Below are 24,204 nucleotides of genomic sequence, written 5' to 3'. Positions count from 1 at the left end.
GAGGTGAGAGAGAAGCACCTCTCTCTCTCTCTGTACTTCTTAAATTCCCATTTAGGTGTCATATTACAATGTGACACTTGTTATAGCCAAAGATGTGTACTACCAGAGGCAAACCAAGTTAAAATCTGTCCTGTGTCCTGATGGGAAATCTGCAATGCAGACTGAAATAGGACCAATATCAGTCACAGTTATTGACTGATTTCAATAATCAAATCAAAAGGAAATAATTTACATGTAGCTGACTTATAAAGGTAAAATTCAGCTCAAAATACATTTAATGATTTCGCTTTGGTTTATTCTTAATATAGAATTTGGTACATTTTGCTTGTGACCATCAAAATTTTGTAATCTTCAAGATAAAAAATTCATAACGTTAATTTCACAAGTTAGCTGTACTAAGTTTTTGGAAAAAATATACTTAAGTCTGTATTTGTGAGATAATATTAAATAAAACTGATGAAATCAGCTCTGTCTCTTTAATAAAAATACTACTCCAGCTCCACTCCCCATGCTCCACTTCCCACCCCCAGTTTGCTCACCCTCCCACTCAGCTGCTCTCCACTCATACTCCAGCTCTGCTTTTACTCTCCATTTATTTATGACCTCTCCCAGTAGCATCTACTCCACTCACAACTGAAAAGAAGAAGCGAAACCACAGCACTGTGCGACTCACAGTCCATGTCATTCAGGACTTCCTCTGCGTCTCATCTTCTCTGCAAAAAGGTAGAAAAGCCTCAACTATTTTTGAATTATCTAGGTTTTCTTTTCTGCACAGTTTCAGGGTGAATGAGATTTTAGTCATCTTATCTGTACTGCCACAGCTTTGAAAAACACATTTTCTAAAATATGCTGTCGTAAAACCATTGAATTAAAACGGAGACGTGTTGAGCTTAAACTACTGCCAATATGAGCTCTAGTTGTTAGAGGAAAAATTGTCCAATTACTTGATTTATTTGTTGTGAAGGCTTGTGTTTGGCTTTCAGGTAGTTAAGAGGTAATACGCTGATCTTATCCCATGTTCACAACGTGTGGTGCACCAAAATGTCAAGCAAAAATAATTATGAGCTCATGGTAATAAATTAATGATCATCTCATAGTGGTGCAGCAGTGATGGGAGGCATTTGAAAATGGTGGCATTAGCACACCAGGGTTGTTCCTCACTTCCTCTAATTTTTCCCCCTCTGTTCACAAGTTGTAAAATTCACTTTTTTGGAAACAGACCCTGTTATGCTTTGTGTTGGCTGTCGACCTGTGATTTTTACAGAAGCATCTGGGATTCCCCTTGCATGAAATAATTTCACTTCTTCACTTTGTTCATTTCCTCTGCAGCTTCTCGTACAAAAAAAAACTTCCATTTTCGCTTCACTGACTCCTTCCAAGTTGTAACATGAGGCATTTTAGAAGAAACACTAGGAAGTTATAGATTTTATTTGTGAAAAAATATTTTTCCTGTGTGTTAAAAAACAAAATCTTAATCACAAGGGCTAATTTTCTTTCACATATACATTCAAGCTTCATCAACTTGAGGCCTAAAAGTACTTGGGGGAAAAAGTTGACTTTATTTGTGAAACAAGGTTTGCTTCTATGACCCTCCCATACACAATCCAATTACAGAAGAACTAAACCTATGGTCCTTGTAGAATAGTTCGTAGTTTATTTTGTTTTTAATTTATTCAACCAATCTCCCTTCAAGAGTCTCAGTTTGGACGGAGAAAGCGCATTGTTACAAGATGAAGTTTAGACTTTAACATCAAAATATGTTAACAAACATAAATAATGTATATATATATATATATATATATATATATTCGTAGCATTTGTGTTGTATTTCGTCAATCTCAAGTTGTGATAGCAGTTGCCGTTTGCGGATGTTGGAACACTGAGCTACTAGTTGTTTAGCGCTTAGTGTTGACTGGGGATGTCGAAGTAACCATTCCTTCACCAGTCTTTGCATGTAACCTCTCTGATTAGGGTTACTTGAGTAGTAGCATTCCAACAGATCCACATTTTCATCTCTCGCCCATTTCCGTCTTGTTCCAGTAGCCCATTTGTCATCAAGGTGCTCTGGTTCCCCAACACCTGACGCAGACCTTGTTTGGCCGGGCGACGTCTGAGCCGGCAGACGTCGCCCGGCCAGAGGCCCAGATATACCACACCAGACAAGACCCAAGGTGTAGGTTGTGCAAGGAGGCCCCTGAGACAGTCCAGCACATAACAGCAGGGTGCAAGATACTGGCAGGGAAAGCGTACATGGAACGACATAACCAAGTTGCAGGCATAGTGTACAGAAACATATGTGCAGAATATGGACTGGAAACCCCGGGATCAAAGTGGGAAACACCCCCAAAGGTGGCGGAGAACGCCAGAGCTAAGATCCTGTGGGACTTCCAGATCCAGACAGACAAAATGGTAATGGCGAACCAACCAGACATTGTCGTAGTGGATAAACAACAGAGGAAAGCCGTTGTGATAGATGTAGCAATACCAAGCGACTGCAACATCAGGAAAAAGGAGCACGAGAAACTAGAGAAATACCAGGGCCTCAGGGAGGAACTGGAGAGGGCCTGGAAGGTGAAGACCACAGTGGTGCCTGTGGTCATCGGGGCCCTCGGGGCAGTCACCCCCAAACTGGACCAATGGCTACAACAGATCCCAGGAACAACATCAGACATCTCAGTCCAGAAATGTGCAGTCCTTGGCACAGCCAAGATACTGCGCAGAACCCTCAAGCTCCCAGGCCTCTGGTAGAGGACCCGAGCTCAGAGGATAAGAACCACCCGCGGTGGGTGAGAAGGGAATTTTATATATATATATATATATAATTGTGTATATATACAATTTGTACACACACCCACACATATATATGAATATAATAACTGTATCTCATTGAAAATGTACAATTTGTGTTACACACCCACACATACAGTATATATCAATATATGTGTGGGTGTGTGTGTGTGACACAAATTGTACATTTTCAATGAGATACAGTTAAAGGTTTGATAGTCAGCAAATACAGTCCTGGAGTTGTCATCTCCCATTTTCCCCTTCACGGATAAAATGAAGAGAAGACGGGTGTAGAAACCTCAGCAAGACACGCATATTTTAAGTCACTTTGCACACTTCAAGAGGACCCTTTCTCCAATAATCCATAATGCATAGCAGCTCCGGCTCTCCCTGGTGTTTCTCCCACCTTCTTGACGTCACTTGCCATTTATGATGGTTACTCTGGCAACGGCCAGCCTCCCCGAGAGATGTCTGGTGGATAAGACGGCCCAGATAAAGCCTTTTAAGGTTCAACTCTTGCTCCCCCTTTTAATTGTCTTTGATACACTGGAAGTATTACATGAAGGCGGTCGGATAGTGTCACCACGAGTGGAGAAAAAAATGATAAAAACATGCATTGAAGATGTTCTACTATTTCTATTTGATTTGGTCAAGTATGAACTGCGGTCATCTTTGAAAATTCATAATTCCTAAGATTTGGTTATGGTTTGCTCTGAAGATCAGTGACATCAGAAACGTTGAGGTGTTTAATATGTTAGATCAATACCTGGCTCTCAGAAGTTCTTCAAGTAAATACGTAATTAGTAAATCAAATGAAAATAACAGATATTATTATAAGCCTATTCATGTGAACAACCAGACCCTAAATTCCCTTTTGACTTGCAAATTTGTTGATGAACAAAACAACTGTCAATGCATTCTAATTTGCAAAAGTTTCTTCTTTTTTTGCATTTATGCAAAGCAACATCTAACAAGAAGTAGGATACTGCAAAAACCTGTTTGGGAGGAACTTCTCATGAGAATTAACGAGATGTTTCCAGTGAACCCTATAAAAACAACCATCATATTCAAATGTAATTTTATCCACAGTACTGTTACTCTGTGTGTCGCTGAGTTCTGCTACTTGCTAAATTTGCATCCATGCAAATAAATTGTCTCACATGCAAGCCACATTACAAACAGGTAACAAACGGGTTACAGTATACTGTATACAATGCCCGTCATGGGTTCCACTCTGCTATTAATAGCCTTCCCCACGTATTTGCTTTTCTTTTTTTTCCAGACACAAGCCTATTGATGTGCTATTTTTATATTGTCAATTTGCCCTACCTCCTTTCCTTGTGGTTGCCAAGCAATAGAACAGGGAACCTGATTGGCCAATGGGATGCTTTTGCTGACTGTGACACTCGACTGGCTGATGAAATTCACTCTTATTCTGCTTACTGGACTCTGAGAGCACAAGACTTAGTGTGTTATTTTGTAGTGTATTTTTTTAAGTATTTAAGGTAGTGCAAAAACTAAATAATTATTCTCCATTTACTAGTTTTCGCCAGTCATGCTTGCAAGGAAAAGAACCACATAATCCAAGATGCATTAATAATAACCCCATTCTAACATAATCTGCTATCATGTTAATTCTAATCCTCTTAATCTGTTTAGGGGTAAATTGGTGAGACACACCTAAACCACCGCTGTGTAAGTGAATTCAAATAGACTTAATCTGACCCCATGCATCTCCCAAAGGAAACCAAGGCCTGGTGAAACTTTCATCCTCCCTCAATTGATTATGGCTCGTGCAGAGATTTGGAAAAGCCTATCCCACTGCTCCCTTTCATAGGCCCTATAAAAAATTCATCCCGTCCTAATGGAGAGAGGGAGATAGAGAGAGATCCTTTTGAATGAGGCTGCTGCAGGCTAAGCACGCAGCGGCACAGCTGTCTCCTGGCATCATGCAAAATTAGACATTTGCATGCTTTGGATGTTATCCTAAAGCTAACTTATTAATGACTTTAGGTATTGGTTTTTATTCTTTTGTAACTAACAGAATATCTACGCATGGATAAAAAAAGACTAAAAAGGTTTTTCTTGTTCATTGCAGATTAGGTAAAAACTTTAGGTTGCATTTTCTGCAAGTCTAAGGCTTATTTTATACAAGACAACTGAGTTAAAAGGTTGGTGACAGTTTTATATATAAAGCTTTGCCTAAGCTACTTATAAGGTCTGGCATATATGAGTTGAAGCTACATCTTATTTAACTCTTTATTTTTGCTTTTCAGATGTCTTGCTAAGCTATTGTTTAAATATTACACAAAATATAAATCTAAAAGCTTATTCTGCTGAAGACTATCTTTAAAGAGGGTGATACCTGCTCTATACACCAAACCCATAAAATACTATCCATAAAAAATATCATCCATGGCGGAGGCTGGTATTGAGTGTTTGGATAATACGATGGTAGAATATGATAAAATGCAAAGATTTAAATGTTTCGTGACCTGAGCAGACACAATGAGGAAGTGTCATATTCATAGAATAACTAGAAGTCTATCAATAAACAGAAGGTGGAGATGGGGTGGGAACAGTAAACAGCAGAGGGAAAAAGTCTTGGACCGAGCTTCCATCTGCAGGATTATTACTGGAACCATTGTTTTTTTAAAAAAAACAAATATTAGCTGCAGTAATAAAAATGGAAGTCACTTAGTAGGGAACCACTGTTTCTTGCTTGGGAGTGTTTGTCTTTACAAATGTACAATGAGATTATAAAAACTCCTGGGTGACAAAAAGAATTTGGTTTCAAAAACAGGTAATTGGGCAGAATTTTAATATTGATTATATTATTATTATTGTCGTCTTTAATGGTGACCATTATGAGAGGTTCAATATAAGATGTTTGCTCTCTCTTGCTACTATGATTACCAATAGGTAAAGGATCTCAATTTTAAGACACTTGCTGTGAAATCAATCACCTTTTCTATTTGTTTTGCTCTTTTTTTCCCCAGATTAAGGCTAAACGTTCACATGCCTCTGGTAACATCACACAAAGTGTAAGGCAATTGATCAGAATTGTTTTGAGAACCTTCATTTTTGTTTTGCCACAACCATTTAGTATCGTGTTTTTAATCAAATTCTTCCTTCAAAAGTCTCCCCTTTGACTCACCAATCATTTAGCCAAGTTGGCATAAAAAGGAAATGGTCAATATGTTGTATTAACACGGTTTTGAAGTCAGAGCCTAGCTATCACATTGTTCCAGGTAACACCTGTGGAAAGAAGTGAGGGGAAAAAAATCCATCACTCTGCAATTAAAAAGAGAGGTTATAGTGTGAGGTCAAACAAGCAGAACCACTCTACTGGTAAAATGTATAACAATTTGACATGAAACAAGAAGAAAACACAATTTATACATTTCTGCAGTTTTAAATATGCACAGAAACCGTACGGTTATTTATTACCATCCTCATTGGATGGTTCAATCTGTTGGTTCACTTACAGATTAATTTCTTGCTACTCAAATATTTTGTACCTGCTTAAAGCAGAAAGGATTTAAAGTAATTCCCCGTTTCTTATGGGGTACTGAAAGAAAATGTGTTTATCCCATTTGTATTTAGCAGCAGGAGGTCACTTAGGTTCAAATTCTAGATTTTGCAAGGGTCAACTTAAATAGGGATAAGAACCAATTTAATGCAAATAGGGCATAATACTAATTTATGACAAAATAATTGTATTTTCACTCAAACTATTTGTGAGATTTGAGTGTTTTGTGACTGTCTCAATATTTCATGAAAATACTTAACTACATAGAAAAATAAACATATCAACAGCGGTTTAACTCTGACTACAAAATAGTTTGTTTATAGCCATGAAAGTGGCGTGGAAAGGGTGAAAGTAAAGTAGTAGTATCATTTGTTAAACGACAGAATTGACCTGGAGCTCTATTCTTCTGCCTTGTGTGATGTCACTGACTCAAGTCAGCATAAAACGCAGAATTAGCAGTGATTTGTTTCCTGCCCTGTTTTAAAACTTCTCATTTTGTGAAATTCGGCAGTGAAAATCTGTTTCATTACCCAGTTGTGGTCTTACTGTGTGTGTGTGATGTGATCACTTGTTACAGAAAAAAAATACACAAATTTAATATTTAAATAAGTAAATAAATGTGCCGCACTTTTAAGGATTTTCTTTTTGTATTTATGAATAACTAAACCATAAGTGTTGCAACATTACAACTGCTCCTACTTTAATTGCTACTTTTTATTTTAAAACTGCTTTAGAGTTCTAATATTTGTTTCCCGTATCCCACTCCGTTCCTTTTAGTAGAGGGGCTGGCAGACTGTACCATTTTAGTGGGAGGGGACACAAACACTTTCAGACATTTTCCAAGTATGCTTAACAAGAAAAACCTTTCGAATCAAAAGCCTGTTTTCATTACTGACTTAAATATACATAGATTTAAAGGTAGAACATTTTTTAAATTCTGATTTTGTGATTAAATAAATTAAAAATATGGAGCATGTAAACTAGTGTGCACCCCTCAATGTAGGCTGTTGCCATGTTCCCACTTTCATGGGTGTGGTGATTAGCCTGCTTGGTGAAAATTTCAGTCAAATCCGATCCGAGTGGGTGCTCCCTTCTGACCCCTAAAGCGGATTAAATTGTGTGGAAATTAACGCGGCTCCTCTCCACGGTCTCCCCCGCCCAGCTGAGGCCATGGTTGTCGTGTGAAAACATATCGGTGCCACTCGGACCGAAGGAACGGGACTGAGCCAGAACGCCTCTTTTTCAGGTGAGGACGTGCAGTCTCGTATTTCGTATTTTGGTTGTCTGTGTGTGTGTGTGTGTGTGTGTGTGTGTGTTTTTAAAGGCTATTTCCTGTTTTTGCTCGGAGCGGGTTTATTTTTGTTTTTGCAGCCTCGGTGGAGTCCAGAATTGCCCAGAACCATGAAATGTCCCCGGCGGCAGCGGTTGTGGCAGTTGAAGTAACTGCTCCCAGTCTTTTCAATGGCTCAATTCTGTGTTTTCCCCTCCTTGAAGCTTTCCATTGCCTACAAAATCCTAAACGCGGCTCTCCAAACGCGGCCTTTTACCGCCTGTAGGGCGGAAACTACGAGCAAGAAAACTGTCACTAGTTTTTTTTTAAAAAAACTTGTATTTACGTTTTTGTTTCCAGTTTTTCCCACAGTACTTTTAAGTTTTCTTGTTGCGCAGTCCTCTACGTAGCTTTCCCCCTGTTTCTTAGTAATTAATATACAGTCCGCCTTCCTATCAGTATCAACTGGTGGTGTGACGGGGGCCCTGCCTCATGCTCCACAGACGCATCTCCACTACATCAGCCTGTAAAAACAACACACTTTATTTGTCGCACAATCCATTAACATGATTTAACTACGTTTTTGTCTGTGGTTGGGAGTCGGTGTTTGTCTGAAACTGTGAAGTAACACAGTGAATCATGTCATCAATCTGCTGGTTTCATCATGTCATCAACAAGTGGTAACTAGTTTTGGTGGGTCTAGTATCGAAAAAAAAAAGCCGAATATGTCAAATTTCAACTCTCCTGTTTAACAACAGGTTCTGTTTGTTGGAGTTACTGAAAACGATTTATGTAAGGAACATTTAAAAAAGATAAGTGGGAGGAAAAGTAGTTTAAACAAAATTTTATAACAATGTAGAATAGAAACAAGTTTTCAATAATTTTAGATTAGTTATGTTTGCTTTCTTTACTGTTAATCAAATGCTCTGATTAGTTTTCACACACAAAAAGTGGTTAAATGTTCTGCATGTTTATTGATTTCAGGTGGTAAACAAAATGAATGAATTACAAGATTACACCTGTTAATGCTACCCAAGTATGTGTCTTAACCTTTTATGTAATTTTTTATTGACGTCAGAAAACGTCCATCCATGTATAAGCTATTGTTGATGCTTACATAGCTCTGCAACGGGCAAGTGTGATTTTTATTTTTCTACAAAAAAGGGGGGGGGGGGGGGGGGGGAGTTGTAGTGCTTTTATTTAGCCAACTGACAGGCAGTGTGCAGCATCTTGCTTTGGCTTCACTTGCGTCTAGTAAAATTAGACTTCTCACTTGTGTCTAATTTTTATTAGATTCAAGTCTAATATAGATTAAACTTTTATATTTTTGTATAAATGTCTACTATCAAGGCAGTTTAGGTTCCATTAAATTATACAGACTTTGTTTAAACCAAGATCTGAAAAAAAATTGCTTTTGTGAAATTGAAACCTTTGGTAGTGGTATTAGTCTCTTTTTTTATTACAATTAAGAATAAATTAGGGTTTCAAACTAGATTTGTGGTTCTTTAAATAAATATGATCTCAGGTGGTTTAGAGGCCAAACAATGAAATGTTTTTTATCTAAAGTAAGCAAATTAGCCATAAAATGCAGTCTCTGATGTTGTTATAATTACATTTTTGAACAGTTTGGACAAAAGCTAAAAGTCAGTGAAATTCCAGTAAATATTGACGCTTTACATTTAAAGGACATTAACTGGTTGACCAGAAGGAAGATGGTTAATGTTCACCTTACTGGAATCTTGATATAACTTTCTCCATTCTCCAGATGTTTAGTCAGTAGGAACAAGTTCACACCTGGCAGAGACACCCCTTTGATTCTTTAACTCATGTTATGACGTATAAAACTGTACTTGGTTTACTCCTCAGTAAGTGGGAGATGTTTAAAGTGTAACGTAGAGTAAGATACTGGTGGAAGATAAAGTCAGGGGAAAAACAAACCTCTTATCTTCAGAAAATGATAAGAAAAGGTTGAGTCATGGATATTCTGAATTATTTGAGCCTGTTTATATTTTAAAATGCCTTACAATGACATTTGTTGTGACTTGACAGAATATGAATAAGCTGAATTTGAAATGGAAAAGTGGCTGAACAAATTCAGTTTTCTTTTTGCTCACTTAGCCTCCGTTTCTTTAACCAAAACTATTGGCCAGTTGCATATGGGAAATTTGCTAATCAAGAACAAATGGAAATTAACTACCAAGCTAAGTTTTTATTATTGCAAATGTGATTTACACCTGTTTCCATCTATACAGACAAAATATTCATTTTTTTTAACTTCCTCTGTTTTTGTTGAGGGTTTTTATTATACTTGAGGAAACTATTTAACATTTCCTTTATCCCTTTTTAATTTGCATCCTCGTTTGTCTTTGTTTTTCCTGTATCACCAGCGTCCTTTGACTACTCTTTGCATTTCCGTAAGCATTAGAGCGGCAGACGCAGGAAGTAACTCAAATCTGAAAAATGGATGCGCCCTAATTAAGTTGTAATGCATACAGGAATAAAACAGAAAAAATAGACGGAATATTAAAACGAAACGGAAGTAAATGTAATGAGAGACAAAAGGGTGAAAAAAAATTATACCTCAATTAATTAAAAACTTGTAGGACATGTTAAAAAAAGAGGAAAATTCCACGTGAAAATGGGTTTGCTAGATGTACGAAAAATACAGAGAGGGAAGTAAAGGAATACATTTATAATTTTCATTTATTTTAGTAGTATATTCCATATTGGGGTTATTATATGTTTTTGTATAAAAATCTACAATGTAGGCAGCTTAGGTTCCTTTAAAGATGTCCGTTTTTTTTATAAAACAATCGAGAATACCCACCTCAGGGTTTCCCTCAGTGTACTATAAGCCTGGTGGGCCACCAGGCTTTAATTGTGCCCCCACCATGCTAAGCATTGCTTATTTATTTCAGTTTTTTATTATAATTTCCTCTTTTTAAGATTTTATACTTGTTATTTAGGTATTAATCTTCCAATAATGTCTTCCAAAAATGCATAACTATCAAGTGATATTTTCAAATTTGCTGTCAACTTCAAAATAAATTTACTAAAAAACATGGTGGCCGGCTAGATGAATGACTGCCATGGTGCCCCAAGCACAGGGTTTAGCAAGTTTTCTGGGGTAAACCCTGCACCTATGTCCTTAACTTTACTTACTTAAACTTTATTTAATTTTGGGGGAAATTCTCTGTGATGCCCAGCTTTGTTACACCACTTCTGAATGAACTCCTGGAAATAAAGTGGAATAAAAACATTCAGGATTGACAACATCCTGAATCAAGAAATATAGCCAGCAAACTTTTTTGACAGTACATTAGTATAAGATTTATCTGTCCCTTTGCCTTTCTCATGTTCTTCCCTCTTTTTATTATGTAGAGCTATTATTATTAAGAAAACTACAACTTAAAACTTTCTAGGATAATTCACCTAATGGCTCTTCTCAAAATAACGGCCTCCTTCCTGTTTTGGTTTCTGATTGAGCAGTAGTTTCTTCATAATGTGAACAAGTCCTTTCATGTAGTTCTTGAAATCAAATGATGTGTTGCCTAAAGTCCCTCTCCACCACCACCAGTATCAGCACCATCTCATTTGAACGTTTGCTGTTATGTTACTCGTTGCAGTATTGTTTAACAAAAGCACTTTCTAAACCCATTATGAGCACAAGCAACCCTGTGTGATGCCTCGGCCTATGGAGGCATATAGCATAACAGATGGATGGCTGTTTTAGAGTAGAGATGCCTCTGATTCAGGCCGATGCTGAGCTCCTCCTCGGATGCGTCAGAGTGACGTTGTCATGGGCAGCTGAATGCATTGCAATGCCTCAGCAAAGGCTTAAATAAATGAGCTCACAATGAGCAGTCCATTGAATCCATCTTGTCAGCTGAGAGGAGCAACAGGCTACATCAGTGGATTTTAGACATTTCAAAAATGGCTTCTCTGGACACATTTTTTAAAGAATTATGAAAGTATTCACAATTATGCTATTCTATAATGATCAAGTGCTTCAATATTGACATATGTAGGCCTGTGTTGGCCCTAATATTTGAATTATTGAACATGGATCTAAAAATTTAATCTCAGTACGTTGGATTTGTGGATCGCAGTAAAATCGGGTGGAAAATCAGCAGCCTACGGGGTCGGGGAAGTGCAAACATCTCAGAGGAATCTCTGAGTGCTTTGTGACCCACATTCAGGCTCCCCAAGGTAAAGGAAGTGGCAACTTGCACGTGCATAAATACACAAGCATGCTTTTGCAAATGAATGCTTAATCTGACACATTTAGATCTGCTCACATAATGTACTCTCGCTCTCAAATGGTTTCTGTTGTACATATTGTCTAATACGCCGTCCAGATCGGCCCACACGATGCGCAGACACTCGTTCGGAGCTCGCACGCACAGCAGTGGGCCGTGCCAGCAGCGCAATGCGACGACACAAAAGGCTGATTGAGTAAGGAAAGGTCAGGGCCCAGTTCAGATGGCCTTTTGAACCAGAGTGAGGGTGTTTGAAGAGATAGACCACCCTCCAAGCTGCCACCCAGCCCCTGAAATCCCCCTGGTGGGCCTGGATGGCAGCATTGTACCCTCGCAGCCCAAAACAGGGAACCTTTGTTTGTCTTATGGAGGTGCTGCTATTCTTTTTCCGTATACCTGTTGAACTTACATTATTTCTGTCTCTGTGTTGCAGGTGTCAGCTGGTCAAGCGTTTCGTGTGTGTGAGCCTGTAAGTGAGTGTGTGCGCGAGCAGGCTCGTGTATTTTCTCAACCCAGCCAGTATTCACAGAGGACTGTGTCCTGACCACATCTCACAGGGACAATGAGTGAGCTCGAACAGTTGCGGCAGGAAGCCGAGCAACTACGCAACCAGATTCGGGTAAAACAACTAAAAAAGAATAACTTGGAAATGACTCGCACAGCTTGAGCTGAAACCATTTCTCATGAAACTTTTGAATTTCCTTCATTCTTGATTTCTCCTTGTAGGATGCCAGGAAAGCCTGCAGTGATTCCACTCTGTCACAGGTGAGGGACCTACTTACACAAAAAACACTTTTATTTTTTTGTTTTTCATTTTATTGTTGTTTTTTTGAGACGAGGTGTAATTTTGTCAACCAATTTTTCTTACCGAAACAAGCTGCGTACAGGGTCTTCAACAGTGCATAGAAAAATACATTTCCTTCCCTACAAATGAAGATGAGTTGGTTGTAAGAGCTTTGTTCTGGTGACAGTTGTGGCAAGGCTGTAAATGTTACAGTTTTCTAACAATTTACTGCAGGAAAAGTCTAATTCTATTTATGTTAAATACACTAAAAGTGAGCATTAAGGATTACTCTTAGTGAAACTCTGTAAAAACTGGAGACTACTACTCGGTTTGGAAAAATGTGGTATCTGTGCATCGGTACTGACAAATGACTTGCCACTTAATCTACTGTGAATTGCTAAAATATTAAATGTCTTACAATTAATGTTAAAATATATATTAGAGCTGACCAATGTTGGAGTCAAATGAGTGACAGTGAAAAAGCCTAAACACACAGTCACAAAGACAATGGAATGACACAGAAATGATGACAATGAAAATGTTTTCGTATAGCTGTACAAAAAAAGTAAATTAAAACTTAAAAACTAAGAAAATATGAATATTTAAGCACAATTTAAAAGTGATTTAAACATTTATTAGAGACACATCCTCACTACATGTGTATGCAAATTGTAGCCAAGATGCTCATCACAGGAAATTATGACAACTTATTTTATTCAGTCAGACCTAAAACATGTCTGTATGATTTGTGTGCTAAACTACAGCTTGTGAACAAACTCAATGAAAGAATTGCCTATTGAGCCTTTGTTTTCAAATAATGCTATGAGTAAACTCTGTGCCCAGTGTATTGTTACAGTTTGCAGGCGTAGCAGCTTAAAGTAATGAAATACTCATGAAACATCGCTTTGCTGAACTGGATGATTTATCATTTGGTGATCAGAGAAATATCACAAGTGAAATTCTCTGTTTTTCATACTTAAGGAACCACTTTGTTCTGGAGCTCTTTATTTTACATGAATATGGTTTTACTACAGGCATAATTGTGTATTTGTACAAAACACCGGAGACTTCTCTAGCCAATGTTTCTTTGACATCCACTTTCACTTCTAGAGTGCGACACTGATCGTCTCCCCCAAGATCAAAATCTCTGAGTAGCGAAAGATCGTATCAGTTTTTTAACATGGTAACTCTCTTCATTGTAGGCTGCTGAGCTTTATTTTAATTTTTGAAACAAAACATCATGCACATGCCCCTCTGGTATGTCCTCCACATTTGCGTATGTTATAAATAATCATGGTCGGCCAAATTGGAACCACATTGAGGTCATTTTTACTTGACGTATCTAGCAGTTTTTTTTACTTGCTGGTTTATCTTGCTGTTAAGCACATTTTTGCACTCTTTAAACATAATTTTAATAAACATTCAGCAATATGTTATGATTTAATTCTAATCAAACACACAAAATAGATTAAGACTCTGGATATTTTTATCTTTAAGCTTTGGATCAGGTAGTAGACTGTGTTTAAGGGCCAAACCAGTACCACCAGTTGCCTGCAAAAGAAGCTGCTTTACTTTACTGGCTTTTATGGCAATTTGTTGAAGAAAACCTTCTTAAGGCAGCGAACTGCTTCAGGCTGAATGTTGGACTGGCCCAGTCAAAGTCCACATCTAAATCCAATTTAGATATTGAATTAAGCGAGTTAGTATCTGGTGTTCCGAAACTAAATTCACAGCGGTGCATTAATTGCCGTGTATTTTATTCATTCTAATTGAATATTTGAAGCTTGTTTTACCATTTAGACTTCACTGTGCACAAATAAAAGTCCAGGAAATCCTGATATAAATGTTTTTTTTTATTTTTTAAGTATCATCCTGTTTTTGCTGCCTCAGCTTGTGTCCAGTTCTGGCATCAGTCTTTCCATCCAGTGTAACCAGTGACCCGTCTTCCTGTGTTTATGCAGATCACAGCTGGTCTGGACTCGGTGGGCCGGATACAGATGCGGACACGACGCACTCTCAGGGGACACCTGGCCAAGATATATGCAATGCACTGGGGGAGTGAATCCAGGTAAGGACTCTCTTTGTCATTTGTAGATATTTATGTTAATCGGGTTTTTTGTTTGTTTGTTTTTGCAAGAGTTGTGTATTTAAAAAATTTCATTTAAAAGCTGTGATTTGGCTTTGTTTAGATTTTTGCCTTTGCAGTATCTATTTCCTCCATTTGCTGCCTTAATTTGTTCAGTCAGCTCCAGTGTAATCTATCTGCAGTCACTTCCAAAGTTCAAAGTAAGAAAAAGAACAAAAAATATTCGATCATCTTCCATCTATATTTATGATCCTGCCTGCAGCATTGAATACTTTGGCTGCTGTAGAAGCACCAATGAAAAGTTCTGGTTCAAGTACTTTGTAGTGCAGCATAAATTTAAAGCATATATCAAAAATAAAGTATTTTTTAATTAGTGGTAATTAAATATTTTCCTTTTGTTCTATTGTGTGTTTGTGTCACTCTTTCTTTCTCTATCAATGCAATGTGACAGTGACGACAGTCCCAGGTCTGGGGCTGCACAACAATCAGTTCCATCTGTTCTCCCACTCCTCTCTCTACTAATATGACTAATATTACCATAATCACCTTTTACTATCACGTTAACAAGGCACCAGCAATGTTTTTCCTCTTCGCTATGAGCACAGCAGCGACATATGGCAGAAAACGCTTTCCTTATTACAGATGCAGTTTCTAAGATCTCAGTTTTTACTGCTGTTTTCTTGCAAATCTAACATTGCAAGATTCTGTAGTCTACAAATGTTCATTAAACTAGATCTTATAAACTGCTTTTTTTTTTTCTAACAATTTGCTGCAAATATGCACACTGAGAGGCACCAAGAATTAACAGTTAGGATTATAGTTCACAATAAGTATGCATGCAGTGCACTAATCTTGAGCGACAGAAAGTATTTTTTGTTTCCACAAGCTGCATATACTAATTTGATCTGGATCAAAATTACACAAGTATATATTTTTTCAACTAAAAAAGGAAGGTTATAAAGGCCTTTGCCTCAAAAAAAAAATACAAGAATGTCAATCAGCAAGACATGCACAACCAGTGATTTTGATCCATTTGTGTTGGGTGTTTGATATGAGGGAAATCTTTACAGCTGTGAGAATAGCTTTGGTGTTTCTTAATGAATCCACCAACTCTCATTAATGTAATACAACATGATATTTTTATGCTTTTGAAAGATGCAATGGTGTTTAATGGCACACTTGGACTTATGTAAAGGCCTGATCTCTGTGGAACACACATCCTTAAGATGTGTGTTCGGTTGAAGGTGTGAGTGTGCATAGGCGTGCCGAGCACCTACTACGTGACCCCCCAGGGGACCAGTATTTGTTTTGTATACAGCCACTGACATTTGAGGACTACGGCTCTCCTCTTGATTGTACTGCAGCACCATCAAACCACTTCCTTTACCCGGAGAGGCGGAAACACCCCATCAGGATGAGAGGGAGGGGTTCCAGCTGTTCCTGCATCTGTGCCATCTAGAGCCCTCCCCCCACCCACCTTCACCTAGCTACTCAAATTTTCCTCCCAGCTTAGATTAAGTAAACCACAGTTTTGGCTTTTGCTTAAGTGAAGGTTTGAATATTAGTTGGGTTGGGACATGCAGAGGAAAAAGAGGAGTAAGAGATTGGTGATGCTAAATGCTTTTTAACCTCCAGGCTGACGATCCAGCACAGCAGTGTTTAAGGTGGCTGCCACTCATTGCTTATAATAAACAAGGTGCATGTAGCTTAGATTGTGCTTGATAATGTGAATCTGAGCAGAGCGTCATGCTGATGTGCTTCACCTGCCTCCAGGTTACTGGTCAGTGCCTCACAAGATGGAAAGCTGATCATCTGGGACAGCTACACCACAAACAAGGTGTGTAGGCTTAATAATGGCTGACAGCTGAAATTATTTAAATATAATCTGAAGTGTCTTGTGATGATTTGTTCCAATAAGTGTGTGTTTAGTCATAGATGTTTTTTTGGAAGAAAGAGGGGGGAAAACTTTTTTAAGTTCATAAGTGGACAGTTTTATTGTAATATAACCTTAATAAAAGTTTTAAAGAAAATTAAAAAATTATTTCCTTTATTGCTATAGCATATGGTCATATGGAGGAGTATGGGGGAAAAGTTTGAGTTACCAAATTCAAAACTTTTAAATTGATTTATAATTAGATTATGGATGATCTTTCTGACCAGCCCCATGATATCTTGGGGTTTAGTCAAATTCATTTAGCATTTTTGGTTTCAGAGTTGCTAACAGATAAAAATTATTCAAATACAAGGCAAAATTAAAAAGATAATCATTTGCTTTTTTTCCCTCACATTGTTATTGCAGTGAAGAATGAAGCGTTTGCAGTATTCTAAACAGAAGTGTTTTCTAGGATGAAAGTGTAGCAGGGTAAAGACAAGAAAACATGCAATTTAAATAATGAGTTTTACAAGAAATAACTTTTCACTTTGATATGTCCAACTCTGCAGTAAGAGGGATAACGTTTATAAAGCTGTTTTATATTTTTGCACAGGAATAAGAATCAGAAGTTGATTAGAAGTAATGTAGTGAGATTATGCAAGTGCAATAAAACCTGATTTTCATTTACTGTCGATGAAGCTGCTACATCGTTTAGAAAGCAGATTTAGTGATCTAGATTGTGGTGTAGTTGTTGCAATGAGTGCAAAGCAGTTTGTATAAAAGATGCAAGCCTTAATTTGGACCCTAAGCTTTGTAGGAAATCTGCAGTTTTCTGTCACTAACTCTTGTTTGAATTTAGATGCATGCTATCCCACTGCGTTCTTCATGGGTGATGACGTGCGCCTACGCCCCCTCTGGGAACTATGTGGCCTGCGGAGGCCTGGACAACATTTGCTCTATATACAGTCTGAAGACCCGTGAGGGCAACGTGCGGGTCACCCGAGAGCTACCAGGACACACAGGTAGGGGGGATTTTTTATTTATTTTGTTCACACTTAGCCACATTTTGTATTGTCTCTCCTGGTTACAATGGCAGTAAAACTTGTTTTACATTGAGTTTTCAGGAAAAATTAGTTCTGTTCTGATATAGGTTCTCTGTTTATGTTCAGGTTATTTGTCTTGTTGTCGCTTCTTGGACGACTCCCAGATACTAACGAGCTCTGGAGACACCACCTGGTGAGCAGACCCCACATTCAAAACGCTGCAGCTCCCATTGAGTACAGACAGAGGATACTTCAGGATTTACATGGTTAAACTGCAGTACTCTGTGCATTTATTTAGTGCTGGTATATTTTGGTTTCATTGGGTTTGTCTCTTTAAGAGTAAAAAAAAAAAAACTGTTTGGGTCACTAGTATTAAAATTTTTTTCCTATTTTAAAGTGCATTATGGGACATAGAGACGGGCCAGCAGGCCACCTCCTTCACCGGCCACACAGGTGATGTGATGAGCCTGTCTCTTAGCCCAGACTTCCGGACTTTTGTGTCCGGCGCCTGTGACGCCACCTCCAAGCTGTGGGACATCCGTGATGGGATGTGCAGGCAGTCTTTCACCGGCCACGTGTCTGACATCAACGCCGTCTGTGTGAGTTCTGCAACTTTAGCCTCAGACAAACTCAAGTTTGGAGGATTGTGCTTTTTTCTGGGCAAGAAAAAAATACAAAACAAAGCAAGCACAACACTATCTGAACAGTTAAAGTTTTAGCAGTTTCTTTTTCTTTCTGCAGTTTTTCCCCAACGGTAATGCATTCGGCACAGGCTCGGACGACGCCACCTGCAGACTGTTTGACCTACGTGCCGACCAGGAGCTGATGACCTACAGCCATGACAACATCATCTGCGGCATCACCTCTGTGGCATTCTCCAAGAGCGGCCGTCTGCTGTTAGCCGGCTACGACGACTTCAACTGCAACGTGTGGGACACTCTGAAAGGGGATAGAGCAGGTATGAGACAAATGACCAGGCTTCAGCTCCCATGGCGTAATGTCGATGAACAAAGTCTGTCTTTAATTGTAAATGCTCTTCCTTTGTAGGTAGCCAGGTAAACATTTTTGTTTCTGCTCTTATTTCACCCTATATATGTGGTGAAATAAGAAGCAAGAATTCAGTTTAAAAAAAAAAGAGCTCTATAAGTTGGCAGTAACTTAAAATGAAATCTGTGAGAAATCTGATTTAAAGTCAGGTTATGTGATTTTTGAATTCCAAACTGGATTCCAAAGACTTTATTGGTCAGCTGTCTGTGCTTTGAATTGATATGCTCTGTAGTCTGTTTATGGAGCACTGTCTCAGAAAAAGGTTTTTTTTTTAATGTGAAGCAAAGGTAATAGCAGTATAATGCAGAAAAGTTCAAATGTAACTGCAAGGAAGCGCATCTAAAAACATACGTTTAAGATGAACGTATCTTGGAGAAACTTCCAGAAACTAGACTCCATAATATCTAAAAGCAGCCTCTTATTTTTTTTTTCTTCATTTGACTTGTACATAAACTTCTTCTACGGCAAGAAGTTTAAGTTTCTGTAAACTTCTTGCCGTTGCTATATTTTATGTTTGATTAATACATGCTTGACTGCATTAGCCTTGTAGAGCCACATAATATGTACTCAACTTGTTGAAATGGGCTTTATTTAGCAAAATCTGTAAAAGAAGCTTAATCCTTCCACTTCAGTTCTGCTTTACTTTGTGTTGACCAGTCACATAAAATCCCAGTAAAACACTTTGTTTCTAACTTCAGTGTGACAAAAACAGATGCATGAAAACCCTTGTAAGCCTCTGTACGTACAGACTACGTGACCAGCCTGCGGCTCTGCTTCGTCTTCCTCCTCCTGCAGGCGTCCTCGCCGGCCACGACAATCGTGTGAGCTGCTTAGGAGTGACCTCTGACGGCATGGCCGTGGCCACCGGATCCTGGGACAGTTTCCTCCGGATCTGGAACTAAACTCAGCGTCTCGCCTGATGTACTCGATCACTGCCCGCCACCCTGGGTCTGCAGCCCCCCGACTCCCCCGCTGGGCTGGACCGCAGGGAGTGCATTTCTGAAGCCCTTCTCACTCCTCCGAGCTGAAGACTTTCTCAACATTTTTAGTTTTTTCTCAGCAGAGCTGTCACGAAGCCACAAAAACCTCTTCATAAAAAGCCGTCAAATTGAAACCATGAAATTATTTCTAATGAAAATAACTGAAAGATATTTTTAATTTCCTTTTTCTTTTTAAGGGCATTAAAGTGCATTTGTGGCCATGAGTACAAAACAAAATTAGTATCAGTGTGTAATATGTAAATGTATATATAAAGGCAGTATATATGTATAGCATTATGTGTGTATATATGCATCATATATGCATATATAATGTGTGTATGTATATATTTTTGTAGTTCATTTGCCTATCGAGGTATTTTTGTTGCTTTTCCTTTTTGTTTTACGATAAATAGACATAACCGCAGAATGCCAGAAATATTAGCAAACTTTAATTAAAGGAAAATGAGAGTAAGCCTTTTCACTCAGTTACGAGTCAAAATTTAGCCTGGCTACATTTTTTATTATTATTATTATTAAAGGGCATATTTAGGTTTTTATTTTGGCATTAGTTGAGTCAAAATATTCATTTTGTTTTGGAAGGGAATCAAGAGATTGAGATTTCAGGAGGAGCTTCAATCCAATATTTTTTCTTTTTTTTTTTTTTTTTTTCTTTTTGTCTGGATCAAGCTTTAACTCCAAAGTAGAAACTGCTAAAGCTCAGGCTACAGTAGGCGGGGAAGGAAACGATCCGAGGCTTCGGTTTGACCTCCGCTCTTTTGGATTGGTGGTTTCAGATCATCGAATTCTGAATATCGGGACAACCACATCCATTCCATGCAAATCGGCTGTAGCTTGACTGGTAAACGGAGGTCGTAATAGCCCTACCTCACGTGATCTGCAGGAGATTCGTCTTTCCTTCAACATTGGGACAAGCTTCGGTTATTTATATACATTATGATGGCAACTTAAATACAAGCCGAAGCTGGTTTCTCCCTACAATCCTGACACAACTCTGCCCAAGGACAAAAAAAAAAATTGAGTTTGTCTGACCAGAATCTACAGGAGCTTCTTGTTGGGACTGTGAAGGACTGTAGCAGCCTGAGAAAACAGGAAAAAAGATGTCAGAGCTTGCCGTGTCAGTTCAGTATTTGTTTCCCTCCTGAATGAAGGATTGAACTTATTTTTGTCATCAAGGTGTGAGAAAAGCAGCAGAAAATATGTTAGCCACTTCAAAATCACACCAGTGCCATAGCAAGCCTGCTACAAAAAAAAGGACACAAACATTTAAACCTTTAGCATTTTGTTCCTCACCAAAAACACATCATAAACTTTTAATCTAACTAGTGAAGAACATACACCTAATAGAGAGCTAGAAGCGCACGCACAAGCAGTAGTATAGTACAGATTTTGTGATATTGAGGTTTCTCGTTATCCATTTTGCATTTAAGAACCTTGAAACAAAACCCAGATCTTGTGTGAGTTGGACCTATCAGCTGTCTCAGGTGCCTATCTGTGATTCTAAACTTTTGGAGCTTGTGGGCTGGACAGAGGAGGGTTTGCGACGAGGCACTGCTGTCTCCGCTTTGCCTTAGTACGCCGTTCAAAATGGAGGGTGATATTAGCTAAGAAGAATAGAAACGTTTTCTCTTTTATTTTACACAAACTCCCCACATTGATCCTACAGTCTGGAATTTGATTTGTTGGTTTTCCAAACAAACAACTTTTTCTAGAAATATATCTAGAAAAATATATTTCTCTAGATATTTTTCCCTGATTTATTGGCAACATGGAAAATGTGTGTGTGTGTAAGTAAATAGGATGTTGTATTCATCTATCAGTCAGTTTGGACATCTGTTCATTAATCTGTCATCCATGTATCATCCTGTCAATCCATGCATCTGTTTGTCCATCCACCAGTGCATCTGTCCACTCGTCCATTCTTCTAACCAACTGATTTATCCTTCAATCCATTCATCCATTTATAAACTCATTCACCAGTTCCTCCACTGGCCGATCTCCATAGCTGCCCGTCTGTCCATCAAACAATTCATCCTTTAACCCATTTATTTATAAATCAATCCTTCAGTTTATCGACCCTACAAATAATCCCATCAATTTCTCTGTCTATGAGCCAATCTATTTATCAGATATCTCTTCATCCAACCATCCATGCTTTCCACAGATTGTCTATTTTTCAATCATCCAACAAGAAATCTTTCCTTCTTTACCACCTTGTTTTCTATATGCCATATCTAAAGCCTGTCTACTGAGGGGAAATGTCTAAAATTGATAGTAAATGTTTGTCTTTATACTCGAACCATGGCTCAGAAATGACTTGTAAAGTATGGCGTTAAGGAGCTGTGTGAGTGAGAAGATTCTTTCCTCCCAACAGAAGCAAACACTGATTCCAGTGAACACTAAGACGAACGCTTAGAGGAAAACCGCATGCAGCTCCTCACCGCTTCTTAATGCCTCACTTCTTTTATTCTTTGTATTTTTTTTTTTTTTTTTTATGTATAAATCTGCTTTCAATTAACACAGAAACGTTTGTATTTCTGGTTGGTTCAGCCGTCAGTTATTCCCTCTTTTAAAGAGCCGTGGTTCTGGTCAACATTTCATTTTGAAAGGTTCATGTGATTTTACTCTTCTTTTGAAGTTAAATAACTCATCCTGAGGGAATGTTTGTGAACAGCAGATAGTTAGTAGGATATCCTGGAGAGACGTATAGGATGTGAAATGTCTTGCATATCAGTTTTGACGAAGGCTTGTGTGTGTTGGGTAGAGGGACCGGGTGTAATCTGATGTTCATGTGTTACTTCCTCATTCATCTGTGCCAATGTGCTCCACAGACCCTGAGCTGTGAACCGAAAACTAGTCTGTAAAATAAAAAAAACCAACAAAAAAACCCATTGCTAGCGTTAATCAAGTGCCAACTTTCTCTGTCATTTCCCACCCAATCTGTTGTCTGATCTGATAGGTTGACTGCTTCTGTGAGTTTTTGTAACCATAAGTGTAATTTCCGCTACCAAGCTCAAAAACATTCAGATGTTTATGTGTTAATTACAGGACTAAAAGGTTTGGATATAAAGAGACGGGACATCATTGTGGGAGTACTCTCTCTCTCTCTGACGGTTCAACAAGAAGATGCTTGAAGAAACATTTAATGTTTTTGGTCTAATTTTCTCTTAACTCCATCAACAGTAGATTCTTGACATTGTGGCTTTTCTTAACCTATTAAAATGTAACTTGAGCTGCATTCTTTAGTTCTATTTTTTTTTTTATCTCTGAACACTAATGCAGCAGGAGTTTGTCTGCATGTTAACTCTCAAACATAGCTGGTTTTAATCAATCCAGTCATAACCAGATGTATATGTTCTGTTGTGCAGGATGAATATTTTTACCACTTTAGGAAGCGACTGAATCTAAACTGAAAAGTGGATCATTTTAAAGTTAAAAAAAACCCAACAACATCTGATTAGGAGCTCCCCTTGCAGTCTATGATGCTGCTTTGGTCAGGATGACAGATCCAGCAGCTGCAGTTTTCTCAGCTGGGAAGCTGGTCAGGCCAGTATCTGGACCATTGCTAGGAACTTTGAGCATTCCGGTAAAAACACATTTGGACTCCTGGGCAGCTAGCCATGGGCTGATTGAGGATATCAAGCTATACCAAAGCAAAAATAAAATGTTTCAAAACTGCAAAAACTGTTCATATCATTTACATCCTAATTGTTTTATTCTTGGAAAAAAAAAATCCTGCTGAATTGACCGGCGTTTTCTCCAGCTGTGTTGACTCTAAAGCAACAGCAACCTTTTGCTGTGGGCTGCTGGTCAGCTTGCTGAAAAAGCACCACTGCTCTTCTTCCTTGCTTACTAGAAACAGTAATAGTGTGGAAACGATGAAGAACTGTTTTAAAATGATTATAATTTTAACATGTGTAGCATAATTCATAACGGCCTAGGATTATTTCCCATTATCACTGGTTGTATCTTTGTATTATGTTGGATGTTTCTTCTCATCTTCACTAAATGTTGAACATGTCAGTTTCTCACTGTGTTGCTCTATGAATCTTAAAAAAAAAAGAAGAAACACCATGACCCTTAACAGCTGACAGCCAGTATGAGATGATGATGATATTCGGTAAACAAACCTTTTATCCCTGTATATTTCTGCATTGTTAGCCGCTGGAGCCTGGAGTAGAAACACTCTCATGTGCCTGTGCAGTTCACTCATGCAGGTCGAACAGTAAACCTGTAAATCCAACAACGGTGCTTTTCATCAGTGTTGCGTCCCCGAATGTTTGGGGTTTTTTTCCCCTCCAGCTTTCTGACTGATCAGGTCGGCTGATGTTACAAACTGATCACATGTGTGCGCTCAGAGCCAGAGGTTCAGTGTTGAACAGGTTACGTCTTTCATGTGTCTGACAGTTTTTTCCTGTCGCTGCTGCATGAGTTCAGTCTGTAATTGAGCTCCAGTTTTATTTACAGTACGACAAAAATGTCAACATTTTGACACCCCTGCTTCTTTTATTTAAATTTTTTTGTT

General features: G+C 38.4%; 1 protein-coding gene across 3 annotated transcripts; it reads left to right on the top strand.

The window, feature by feature from the left end:
• Nucleotides 1-614: 614 nt before the first annotated feature.
• On the top strand, nt 615-19,962 carry gnb4 (G protein subunit beta 4). Of its 3 annotated transcripts, none has more exons than XM_023339504.1 (11): nt 615-723; nt 7,482-7,565; nt 12,282-12,467; nt 12,575-12,613; nt 14,594-14,700; nt 16,492-16,555; nt 17,451-17,613; nt 17,761-17,827; nt 18,032-18,233; nt 18,376-18,592; nt 19,477-19,962. In XM_023339504.1, exons 3-11 carry the CDS (start codon nt 12,411-12,413, stop codon nt 19,581-19,583), a joined length of 1,023 nt encoding a protein of 340 aa, XP_023195272.1. In that variant the 5' UTR covers nt 615-723; nt 7,482-7,565; nt 12,282-12,410; the 3' UTR covers nt 19,584-19,962. The 3 variants fall into 3 exon arrangements, with proteins under 3 accessions (XP_023195272.1, XP_023195273.1, XP_005800550.1); XM_023339505.1 differs by lacking the exon at nt 615-723 and having other exon boundaries at nt 7,347-7,565; nt 12,282-12,317; nt 12,406-12,467; XM_005800493.2 differs by lacking the exon at nt 615-723 and having other exon boundaries at nt 7,347-7,565.
• Nucleotides 19,963-24,204: the final 4,242 nt, after the last annotated feature.

Source organism: Xiphophorus maculatus, chromosome 9 (genome assembly GCF_002775205.1).
Source record: "Xiphophorus maculatus strain JP 163 A chromosome 9, X_maculatus-5.0-male, whole genome shotgun sequence".
Taxonomy (NCBI): Eukaryota; Metazoa; Chordata; class Actinopteri; order Cyprinodontiformes; family Poeciliidae; genus Xiphophorus; species Xiphophorus maculatus.
This window is presented reverse-complemented; position numbering and strand designations above follow the sequence as displayed.